General features: G+C 45.5%; 1 protein-coding gene across 10 annotated transcripts in view; it reads left to right on the forward strand.

The window, feature by feature from the left end:
- GRIK1 (glutamate ionotropic receptor kainate type subunit 1) overlaps positions 1-12,998 on the forward strand; it is a 630,706-nt gene that overhangs the window by 473,093 nt on the left and 144,615 nt on the right. For 8 of the 10 annotated variants that reach the window (XM_063956430.1, XM_063956421.1, XM_063956422.1 and 5 more), the window contains exon 9: positions 12,893-12,937. The exons of the other annotated variants lie outside the window; for them this stretch is intronic. In XM_063956430.1, coding sequence (XP_063812500.1) covers positions 12,893-12,937 — 45 coding nt within the window. The remainder of the gene's footprint in view (positions 1-12,892; positions 12,938-12,998) is intronic. 10 annotated transcript variants of the gene reach the window in all.

The raw sequence follows: 12,998 nt of genomic DNA on the forward strand, positions 1-12,998 counted from the left end.
GGGAGGGGGACATACTAGGGATTGGGACGCTGGGTGGGAGAGGACGCAGGGTGGGAGGGGGACATACTGAGGATTGGGACACTGGGTGGGAGAGGACGCAGAGTGGGAGGGGGACATACTGGGGATTGGGACGCAGGGTGGGCGAGGACGCAGAGTGAGAGGGGGACATACTAGGGATTGGGACACTGGGTGGGAGAGGACGCAGAGTGGGAGGAGGACATACTGGGGATTGAGACGCTGGGTGGGAGAGGACGCAGAGTGGGACATACCGGGAATTGGGACGCTGGGTGGGAGAGGACGCAGAGTGGGAGGGGGACATACTGGGGATTGGGACGCTGGGTGGGAGAGGATGCAGAGTCGGAGGGGGACATACTGGGGATTGAGACGCTGGGTGGAAGAGGACGCAGAGTGGGGAGGGGGACATACTGGGGATTGGGAAGCTGGGTGGGATAGGATGCAGAGTGGGAGGGGGACATACTGGGGATTGGGACGCTGTGATTGGAGAGGATGCAGAGTGGGACATACCGGGAATTGGGACGCTGGGTAGGAGAGGACGCAGAGTGGGAGGGGGACATACTGGGGACTGAGACACTGGGTGGGAGAGGATGCAGAGTGGGAGGGGGACATACTGGGGATTGGAACGCTGGGATTGGAGAGGATGCAGAGTGGGAGGGGGACATACCGGGAATTGGGACGCTGGGTAGGAGAGGACGCAGAGTGGGAGGGGGACATACTGGGGATTGAGACACTGGGTGGGAGAGGATGCAGAGTGGGAGGGGGACATACTGGGGATTGGAACGCTGGGATTGGAGAGGATGCAGAGTGGGAGGGGGACATACCGGGAATTAGGACGCTGGGTAGGAGAGGACACAGAGTGGGAGGGGGACTTACTGGGGATTGGGACACTGGGTGGGAGAGGAAGCAGGGTGGAAGGAGGACATACTGGGGATTGGGATGCTGGGTGGGAGAGGATGCAGAGTGGGAGAGGGACAGACTGGGGATTAGGACGCTGGGTTGGAGAGGAACATACTGGAGATTGTCATTTAATTTTAAAGCCTACCAGCTCCAGCAGCGATAGGTACAGGAACCAAGCGCCCGACGGTGCTCCTTCAGTGGCAGGGACGAGATCCAGGCGCATCTCCTGTGCGCGCCCGGCGGTGCTCCTTCAGCGGCAGGGATGAGATCCAGGCGCATCTCCTGTGCGCGCCCGGCGGTGCTCCGGCGGTGGCAGGCAGGGAGGAGAGCCGGGTACCCCGCTAGCTGCAAGACGGGAGCCGGGCGCACCCCACGTGGGCACCATGCACTCGACTCCCATTCTCCCTCACAGAATGATCTGCCCTGCGGTGCCGGCGTGCGTGGTGACGTCACGAGAGTGACGTCCTGCACCCGGCATCTATAGATTGCGGCAGTACAGATCAGGCGGCACCGCGGCGGTGAATAGAGTGTGGGTGTACAACTCTTTTTGGTGTCACCCCATTGAAGGGTGACACCTGGGTGCGGGCCGCACCCCCCGCACCCCCCTCATGACGCCACTGCACAGGCCCTCTGCATCTAACTAATATAGACACTCTGAGAAGGGTAGAAACAACAGCTGCAAGGACACGGCTGGCGATCACCCTCCGCGGCTATCATCCCACCGACAGAGAGGAAGAGATCTCTCGTTGTGGAGGAACCTACATACATAGGACCTGATTCATTTGTAAGTAAAGCAAAAATGCAAGCCACTGGAAAAAAAAACATGTTGCAGTGCAGGTGGGGCAGATATAACATGTGCAGAGAGAGTTAGATTTGGCTGGGGTAGTTTAAACTAAAATCTAAGTGGTCAACCCAATTAAACGTGAAGGGTGCGATGTGCCGTTGCCACGGCTTTTTAACACCAGCATCTGCACCTGTTCTCGCACCCTTTGCTGGCTGAATTGGACCCAATGCACACAAAATTGCTCAGTCCTCAATGGGGTGGCGAGCACTTTTGTGCGAATTCGGGCCGCCGTAAAGTGCGCCCACTGCCGCAATGATTCACACCCGCGAGATCAACGAGGCTTAGTGGATTGACCCCTTAATTGCAGTGTAAAAATAAAGCTGTCTAACATGTATGGACTACATGCAAAAGCAGACAGTATTTACCCTGCACAGAAACAATATAACCCACCATAATCTAAATCTCTCTGCACATTATATATGACCCACATGCAGTGCAACATGGTTTTGCCCAGTTGCTTCCTTTTTTGCTTTACTTAAAAACATGATTCAAGTCCATGGATCCTCTATATAGGAAGCAGCAGACCGATCAGTCATTGTGTGTGTCTCAGTCATTTGTGATCAAACTTGTGAATCTTTCTAGTGTTCTTGAACTTTTTTTATAATTGGCTCAACTCCAATTGTAATGAGGACCTTATGGTTCTGTAATATTCTGCAAGTTGTAAAAAGTAATGTACTGAATTATTGCTGCTGGGCCGTTTACAGAATATCCAGAAATGGGGCTGTCTGGGGTCCCGAGCCATGAGTTGTCCATTGTATGGTTAACCATCCATGGTCTCCATCGATAATTTCCTATGATGGTAGGAAATCTACCATTGATGAAAAACCTTCAGTGAGTCAAGCCGTTGATGGGGCATCGCTAGCTGGCGTCACATAATGACGGGAGCCAACTAAAAAAGGAGGGCAGGGCTTTGAAACATATGATGGGAGGGTGGTGCTAAGGTCCAAAAAAACGCTGGATCTCCATCATCATTGGTGGAGAAACATTGGACTTCCATCATGGATAGCAAAATCATTGACCATCGATAGCAAACCATCAGTGTTTGCTAACCATTGATTGTCGATGGCCAACCCTACCTGATCCTGGCTGCCACATTCCCAAAATAGATTACATTGCCATTTCCCCAAGGTGATGGTGTAGCTTGCAAGAAGGACCCCAGTATCCACAATTGCTACCATTACCGGGGCCCAAAACATCTCTTGGTGGCCCTAGTTATAACAATGTATTTGTTCAAAAACAGATGTTTACAATTCAGAACTATACTAGAGCATGTGATCTGTTGCTGTCCCCAATGAAACAGGGAGAATGCTCTGCGCTCCAGAAATCACTCAAGATTAATTAATTAATCAATTAAATGCAGTCTAGCAGGGAGAATGATTGACTCAATGAAGCTCAACTTTTGAAAAGAGAATATTTTATCAAAAATGTTAATATTTTATAGACACATAGGACAAACAATTAATGTATGTAAAAATTTAAAAAGTCAGAGGTTTCTACCTCTTACATACATAGACAGAAACACTATCTGTGTTTATGAACGTGCTGTTTAAGACAACATAAAATGTATCTAAATAAAGAATTTTTAACCATGAGAGAGAAGCTCTCTATGAGTAAAATGTCAATTGATTCTAACACTGGCGTCCCAGTGTGATATCATATGAAATGTCCACAGATGGCTCCACAATAACTAATAAATTATTAGAGGCATACAAGCAATGATAATTACCCCCGTGCTGGTTCCTGGAATTTACTACAGGGTCCTGTGTGCAATTGCATGAGGTTAATATGGAAATTCTGGTTGATGCCTCAGTAGCAGTTGAAAAGCAGACCCGCTGATGTACCAAAATCTCCGTCAAAGCAGCCGTCAAATGACCGTAAGATAACTGCATTGAGAACCTCACAACAGAGAACGTAATCTGTTTAGCTGGCGGTAGCGGTAAGGAACGGCAAAGCCGCTAATGGCCAGTGCTGTATTGGCCACCCAGCGGGGATCCGTTCGTGTCTGGCTGACCGCAGCGGTATCCAGGTGTAAAGGTGCCGCAAATGGCTGGAGTGCTTTTACCTCACAGCGGAGGTGTGGTTCCTGGAGATCAATGGGCTGCAGTGTGGATAAAGGACGGAGTACAGAAGCCAAGATAATGGGGAGCCAATCTGTGAAGTAGCAAATGTCCACTGAACTGAACTTGTAGAAAGGGGCGTCAACGCGTTTCGTCTCCTAGCAACGGAGACTTCCCCAATCAGCTTTACCCACAGCCGCCTCCGTGTCTCATGTGCTCTGCTATTGTATATGAATTAGCCTCCCAGCTTACACTTAAAGTAACTCTGCTCACAGTTCTTATCTATTACCTGCGCACCTCCGCAATATTACCCTGCGTTCAAGTAGACGTTAATAGTGAGAAGTCTCTTGGAAGGCTTGTTTGGCAATGGCAATTTACCTTGAGATTCCGAAATGTCCTTTGATTCGAAAAATAAATACTCTTCAAGAGAGTCTGATGACCCTTATATTGCTGCTTCAGAATTTTTCTTATTGAATGTCATAAACAATTTAATCATTCTAGCCCATTAATGCACAGCAGAGTGTTTGCACAACGAGATGGGAGTGCATTTACATAGAGAAAAACCTTTTACCCTATTCTCATCTGCGTTAACATTTCCATTATCAAAATTGACCATATTGACTGTTATAAATATATACTCCAATGGCGACATCACATGTAGCTGTGGACAGTGTGAAATATTCCTTTTGGTTTTCTTTTCTCCCTGTATTTTTTTGCTGTTTCAAAAACAAACACAGCACTTTAACTGTCAGTGCTAAATGCAACAAGGTAATTTGCTTATCCTGTCACATAGATTCTTACGATACATTTATTTACTCAATGAATAAACAACTACTGTAGATGGAAGCTTGAAATAAATACATAAATAAATAATAGTAATACTTACATGCCGGTAGTTAAAAAAAAAAAGAAAAAATGCATGTTGCAATATACAGATGCTATCGGAAAAAAAAATCCTCTTGGATAGAAACAGCGCCACTTAGAGCATATTTGCATATATAAACTTCACTATGAAATTATATTTTGATTTAATGCAGCAACAAACACCAACTGTCTGTAATATAAAATGCATTATTCAATGGTGGTAAGTGTGTTTCCTTTAAACATCTTAAAGACCCCATTCCTAAACAGATGCATTATACTAATATGTGGAGCCTAAGCTTGCATTCCAGGTACCTTAAATGGAATCAGCTATAGTAATCATTTATATTGAACATACGCCTTCCATACAGATACAGAAAGCTTGACTAAGTTACAAGGTCACCTTCTATCTGCTGAACGTGATTGTTTAGACTCCACCCAGTTTATGGGTTTCGGGAGAGGCTGCGATTATTATTGACGCTCCCATATGGTTGAAATAAAGTGATTATGCTGATTTATGAGCCAGTGTTGTAACACTAAGGTGTAGGAGCCAGTGATGTAACACTAAGGTGTAGGAGCCAGTGATGTAACACTAAGGTGTAGGAGTCAGTGATGTAACACTAAGGTGTAGGAGTCAGTGATGTAACACTAAGGTGGAGGAGCCAGTGATGTAACACTAAGGTGTAGGAGCCAGTGATGTAACACTAAGGTGTAGGAGCCAGTGATGTAACACTAAGGTGTAGGAGCCAGTGTTGTAACACTAAGGTGTAGGAGCCAGTGTTGTAACACTAAGGTGTAGGAGCCAGTGATGTAACACTAAGGTGTAGGAGCCAGTGATGTAATACTAAGGTGTAGGAGTCAGTGATGTAACACTAAGGTGTAGGTGCCAGTGATGTAACACTAAGGTGTAGGAGCCAGTGATGTAACACTAAGGTGTAGGAGCCAGTGATGTAACACTAAGGTGTAGGAGCCAGTGTTGTAACACTAAGGTGTAGGAGCCAGTGATGTAACACTAAGGTGTAGGAGCCAGTGATGTAACACTAAGGTGTAGGAGCAAGTGATGTAACACTAAGGTGTTATAGAAGGAATGAAAATGTTTCGTATGTGTAATGTATATCGCGTAGCACTGCGCAATTGTCATGCATACGTGTATATAAGGTGACATTGTAAATATTGTTAGTAAACTAGCACTGACTCAATTTTTGTGTCTCCCCCCCCCCCCCCCCATTCCCAAGAACAAGATATCCTGATCATGGATCATCATGAGACGGATAATATTCTCCAGGTGCTGTGGAACAAGAAGTCACAGCATATAGTCAACAATATAATCAACAATAGTGATTGCCCTGATCTGGTCTACATGCTGGGAGTTGTTGTTCTACAGCAGCTGGATAGCCATAGACTTCATGCCTCAGACAAAGAGATGACTAGGGGCACAGACCGCTACCTCTCCCCACTGTCCACTTACCTGTGGAGAGGATGTCACTGTGACAACCTTATTAGGGTCAGCCTGAACCTGAACTATGTGATTGTTTTTACACAGTCTTTCCAATTGCAATAAGGTCAATCAGCCAAACTAGTTGGTGTTGATAAGTTTATCCCTGGTTAATTGTAAAATAAGTGGGAAAAGCGGGATCATAATATTATTATTATTATTATTAAGCTGACGTTGACAGATAAAACCAGTCAGGCAGCAAATCTGAATAAAGACTGGTTCAGAATAAATGATATAGTAAATTAGAGTTTGTATGATTGGGTTATGTGCCTCGCATCTCCTCGACAACTGCCTATTTACTTCCTATTTGTACATGGTTGTCCAATGCAAGGAAGCCATACTAATCTACACTGTAAGGCATATTAAGTAGTGGTAGACTCATGTTCTTTGGGGTAATCCTCCGCACGCCGGAAGAGTGGGTACCCCTTCCACATCCCACCCACCTCCCAGTGGGGTCTGTATGCAGGATGTAGGGTTAAAATGACACAAATTGCCATAATTTTGGCCACACCCCTCGGGATTTGCTATGATGGGGACTGGCCCTAATGACAAAGACGCCCGCCCCACCCTCCAGTGTGTCCAGCAGCTTCTTATCCCAGGGCATCTCCCAGAGAGGAATCTAAAAAAGTCAGCAATTATGCTGTAGGGCTATATGCCATATTACTGTACTCTGTGAGGCTGTACTACTCTACTCTGTAAGGCTGTATGCCGTACTACTCTACTCTGTAAGGTTATATGCAGTACTACTCTCTCAGAGTACTACTGTATTCTGTAAGGCTGTATGCCGTACTACTGTACTCTGTAAGGCTGTATGCCGTACTACTCTACTCTGTAAGGCTGTATGCCGTACTACTGTACTTTGTAAGGCTGTATGCCGTACTACTCTACTCTGTAAGGCTATATGCCGTACTACTGTACTCTGTAAGGCTGTATGCCGTACTACTCTACTCTGTAAGGCTGTATGCCGTACTACTCTACTCTGTAAGGCTGTATGCCGTACTGCTGTATTCGGTAAGGCTATATGCTGTACTACTGTACTGTTAGGCTGTATGCCGTACTACTGTACTCTGTAAGGCTGTATGCCGTACTACTCTACTCTGTAAGGCTATATGCCGTACTACTGTATTCTGTAATGCTATATGCCGTACCACTCTACTCTGTAAGGCTGTATGCCGTACTACTGTACTCTGTAAGGCTGTATGCCGTACTACTCTACTCTGTAAGGCTATATGCCGTACTACTGTATTCTGTAAGGCTATATGCCGTACTGCTGTACTCTGTAAGGCTGTATGCCGTACTACTCTACTCTGTAAGGCTGTATGCCGTACTACTGTATTCTGTAAGGCTATATGCCGTACCACTCTACTCTGTAAGGCTGTATGCCGTACTACTCTACTCTGTAAGGCTGTATGCCGTACTACTCTACTCTGGAAGGCTGTATGCCGTACTACTGTACTCTGTAAGGCTGTATGCCGTACTACTGTACTCTGTAAGGCTGTATGCCGTACTACTGTACTCTGTAAGGCTGTATGCTGTACTACTCTACTCTGTAAGGCTGTATGCCGTACTACTGTATTCTGTAAGGCTATATGCCGTACTACTGTACTCTGTAAGGCTGTATGCCGTACTACTGTACTCTGTAAGGCTGTATGCCGTACTACTCTACTCTGTAAGGCTATATGCCGTACTACTCTACTCTGTAAGGCTGTATGCCGTACTACTGTATTCTGTAAGGCTATATGCCGTACTACTCTGCTCTGTAAGGCTGTATGCCATACTACTCTACTCTGTAAGGCTATATGCCATACTACTGTACTCTTTAAGGCTGTATGCCGTACTACTGTACTCTGTAAGGCTGTATGCCGTACTACTCTACTCTGTAAGGCTGTATGCCGTACTACTCTACTCTATAAGGCTGTATGCCATACTACTCTACTCTGTAAGGCTGTATGCCGTACTACTCTACTCTGTAAGGCTATATGCCATACTACTCTACTCTTTAAGGCTGTATGCCGTACTACTGTACTCTGTAAGGCTGTATGCCGTACTACTCTACTCTGTAAGGCTATATGCCATACTACTCTACTCTTTAAGGCTGTATGCCGTACTACTGTACTCTGTAAGGCTATATGCCGTACTACTCTTCTCTGTAAGGCTTTATGCCGTACTACTCTACTCTGAAAGGCTGTATGCCGTACTACTGTACTTTGTAAGGCTGTATGCCGTACTACTCTACTCTGCAAGGCTGTATGCCGTACTGCTGTATTCGGTAAGGCTATATGCTGTACTACTGTACTCTGTTAGGCTGTATGCCGTACTACTGTACTCTGTAAGGCTGTATGCCGTACTACCCTGTGTGCGACTCAGAATCAGGCCTTACAGTATATGCCATATTACTCTACTGCGTAAGGCTATAGGCCATATTATTCTACCAGACTATATATACAACTCTCCTCTATAACACTATGGGACAGATGTACCAAGCCGTGGAAAGAGATATACTACCAACCAACCAACCAACCAACCAACCAACCAGCTCCTAACTGTCATTTTTCAAACAGAGCCTGTAACATGGCAGGTAGGAGCTGATAAACTGGTACTCTATCTCTCTCCATAGTTGTCTCTCTCACAGTCTTAGTACATCTGCCCTAATTCTTTACCTACACAAACACCCCTACTTGTATAAGCCTGGCATTTGCACATATTAATGACCTGCCTGTAAGAGTATGAGTATTCCAGATGAGTACATTCAGTACCCAAGATATGCTTAGGAAATCTAAAATTATTCAATTAAATTAAAAGTCTCACCTGCATATATTAATGTCACTGCTAAAATGTGGAGTGACAGAGGTTCCAGCGGTGAGTGCTGCAAATCACCCCGAGTGAGAATGATTAATGTCCAGAACTTTTTTAAATTAAAAAGAGACAGGCAGATGTATTGTTTAAATGTGGACTAAAAGGCCCGTGTAATTATTCCTGTAAATGTAACCGAGAGGAAAATCAGGATCTGCAGGATTCAGTTCTCCTAAGCTGTTGAAAGTAAATGCATTTATTAACTTTAACTTCTCTAATACTAAACAGCCGTTCAGTAAATGTGGAACTATGGCCCTCATTCCGAGTTGTTCGCTCGCAAGCGGATTTTAGCAGATTTGCTCATGCTAAGCCGCCACCTACTGGGAGTGAATCTTAGCATCTTAAAATTGCGAACGATGTATTCGCAATATTGCGATTACACACCTCGTAGCAGTTTCTGAGTAGCTCCAGACTTACTCGGCATCTGCGATCAGTTCAGTGCTTGTCGTTCCTGGTTTGACGTCACAAACACACCCAGCGTTCGCCCAGACTCTCCTCCGTTTCTCCGGCCACTCCTGCGTTTTTTTCCGGAAACGGTAGCGTTTTTTCCCACACGCCCATAAAATGGCCTGTTTCCGCCCAGTAACACCCATTTCCTGTCAATCACATTATGATCGTCAGAACGATGAAAAAGCCGTGAGTAAAATTCCTAACTACATAGCAAATTTACTTGGCGCAGTCGCAGTGCGGACATTGCGCATGCGCATTAAGCGGAAAATCGCTGCGATGCGAAGATTTTTACCAAGCGAACAACTCGGAATGAGGGCCTATAACTAAGCCTAATGTAGTTCCGGCTGGGGGCACAAGTGATGGCTCCGCAAGCACTATATATTGTGGAATTGTAAGATGCGGAAATCTGAGTTTGAAACAATTGAATTACAAAAAAAAAATCTTTGTTCATTAAGGAAAAGTCCACCAAAACGTAAAAAATCTAGTGTTTCTGACATTCACTACAGTATTTTTTGTTTAAATTCTGTAAATTATGTTCAACATGTAATCGTGTTACTTTCTTTGTCCTTTTTGTATCAATGTTCTGTACAGCATTAATTAAATAAATGAATAAATACACAATAACTAGATGATGTGCCCGGTATTAGCCAAGCAAAGGTTTGCTGGGCAGAACATTTTACACCTTTCACCCCCTTAGGAGTTGAATTTTGAAGAATCTCTGCTTAGTGGGTGGCTGCAAATAACTGTCACAGCTCCCAGACCACATCAGGTCACATGTTCCAGGTCACCCAGCTCGCGCACAGGGAAAGTTCAGCAACTGTCACATTTTCCAGAATTCAAAAAAATTTTTTAGTGTGACTCCGAAATCCAAAATAATTCTGGTCTCAAGCATTTAAGATATGGGAAACTCAGCCTGTGGTACATTACTCCTGTTTAGCACAATCAAAAGGAAGACTTACTAAGTGATGCCCATCCTGTCTATCTCTCAGTACATGTGAATTACCGGAATCTAGAGGAGTGGCATTGGGATCCGGTCAGAATCCCGGCTGTCGGGATCCCGGCAGTTGAAATGCTGATTCCGGAATCCAAACACTGTTTGGAATTCCGGAGCTGGCATCCCGACAAGGTTAACAAGCCTGACCCAAGGATCTTGAATGTCGGGATCCTGATTGAGCGTATGCCGGGCCACAGGAGAGGTAAGCCGCAGGGGGGTTGGGGGAGGTTAGGTTTAGGCTATGGGGGGAGGGTAAGGGCTAGACTCTGAGAAAGAGAGGGTTAAGTTTAGGCTGTGGGAAGGGAGGGTTAGGTTTAGGAACCCCCTGGGGAGGGTTAGGCTACGGGGAAGGGAGGGTTAGGTTTAGGCTGTGAGAAGGGGGGAGTTAGGTTTCGGTGCCACTGGGGAGGGTTAAGTTTAGGCTGCGGGGGGGAAGGATGGTTAGGTTTGAGCTGCGGGAAGAGGGAGTTAGGTTTAGGCGCCACTGTGGAGGGCTAGGTTTAGGCTGCATGTTGGGAGGGTTAGGCTTAGGTGAGCACCTTTCCCCTGTCGGAATTCCCGCCATCGAGATGCCGCGGTCGGTCTTCTGACCACTGGCATCCCAAATGCCGGCATGTCATACCCAACGCGGAGCATTGAGGATGTTACTTCAAACACATTTAGCTTACTGTAACATGTTTAACATCCTGATATTGATTTCTGTGTCTTCAAATACTTACCTAGAGAGACCAGCTTGTTTAGATATTACATTATCGGACAATTGACAGTTTGCAAATGATTTCAATTTTCTCAGGTTCTTTCATATCAATCTGTAAAATGGTAACTCTTGCTCCTTTTTCAGGAAAACCCCATGGTTAGATTAGAGGTTGGAGTTTGTGTGCTCTTTGGTATCACCTGGCTAAACAAATAAGAGGTATCTCTGGACATCGAAAACTGATGGTTTGCAACCATCGATGTATCCGATCCAAAAGCGATGGTTTTACAATGACATGCTCCTCTTCAATGTGTGTTCTCCAGATGTGTGGTGATTCAGTGGTAGTGAGCAAAACCAGCTCTGCATTCTGTGCACCACCATCAGTGGTTTAAACATGGAATGGTTTAGAAACAAGGGTCACATGCCATCAAAAGGTGGAAAAGCTTCAACAATTCTGTTACTCACTTGTGTTGGCCAGACTTAACAGGAGGCTTTTGCGGTGCGACTACTTTTTGGGCTCATAGTAAGCTAACTTGGCAAAAGCTGGGGCTGCAGTCACAGCCTGGGGTATGATTGCTTGGACCAGTAGGAAGCTACAGTAATGAGGTGGGGAGGAGAAAGCTGCACCTGCAGAGAGGAGGAAAAGGAATAGGAGAGTGGGAGGCATGAATGCATCAGTCTCAATTGCAGCCAATGGGGGGCCAGTCACATGGAAACATGTCAGTGACTGTGCTTGCTCCCCATTGGCCAGGGCTGAACGACCATTAAGCCTTCTTTTGTATATTTAGCATTTTTTTATTCATTTTCCTGACTGGTCGGGATGCCGGCAGTCACGTGACCGACACCGGCATCCCGACAATTAAAATGCTGACACGGGACGGGGTAATTATTTCACCTCTCTCCTGTCCCCTACCCTAAACCTTATTCGCCTGGGGTGGTGGCTATGGCTAGGATAGTGGGGGTGATGGCTAGGACTAACCACCCTTCTAGTGTTTAACCCTTACAACCGCCATCCCGATAACTTTGGTATGTCGGCGGACGGTGTTCCGTCGCCGGGATTGCCAGTGGTGTCAGGATTCTGGCGTCGATCACATGACCGCCTGCATCCCAATCGCCAGAATGCTGACCTCATCCCGTATACGTGTGCAAACCACCTTTGCTCTTGATCCAATAACTTGTACAGTACATTTCACAACAGATAACACCCCTTCCTGCTCTAATATCATCTGTCGTTTACACTACATCACTTCATTCTGTGAGACAAGTAACAATGATCTAGTTTATATGCTTCAGATGCTTCCATTGTTTTAGCTTCGCTCCTGCTTATCTGCCGTTTACATAGCAGTCAGCCTTGTAAATCTGAATGCAAATGAGATGTGACAGTATGAAGCACGCAATCAGCAACCAGGACCGTATCATTGGAACACGTCTTTATTTTGTTGTTGCGATTACTGTCAGTGCTGTGGGCTAACCCAAGAAACAGCTGTTTTACACCCAGCTCTAAATGATCAGCTTTCCTGTGACAAAAATGACTGAGGATCTAAAAGGCAGGATAATCCTGACGGCAGTCGTGTGTAACAAAGGCAGAAGTGGATGCACAACAGCATTCTTATTGGAAAACCTTGGCAACAAAATATATGACATTTACAAACATAGCTTTTTGAAGGAGCTAAAATTCCGAATGTGTTTTGCTATCATCGTTAATTAAGTATCTTTTCATTTTCCCAAGGCTGCTGGAGAAACTTCTAGCCATTTAAATAAAGTGTGGAAAAAGGTTTGTACATTGATGTGATACCAAAGACCCCTTTGTAACTTTGCTACCTGTCTACATCATC

Source organism: Pseudophryne corroboree, chromosome 2 (genome assembly GCF_028390025.1).
Source record: "Pseudophryne corroboree isolate aPseCor3 chromosome 2, aPseCor3.hap2, whole genome shotgun sequence".
Lineage (NCBI taxonomy): Eukaryota > Metazoa > Chordata > Amphibia > Anura > Myobatrachidae > Pseudophryne > Pseudophryne corroboree.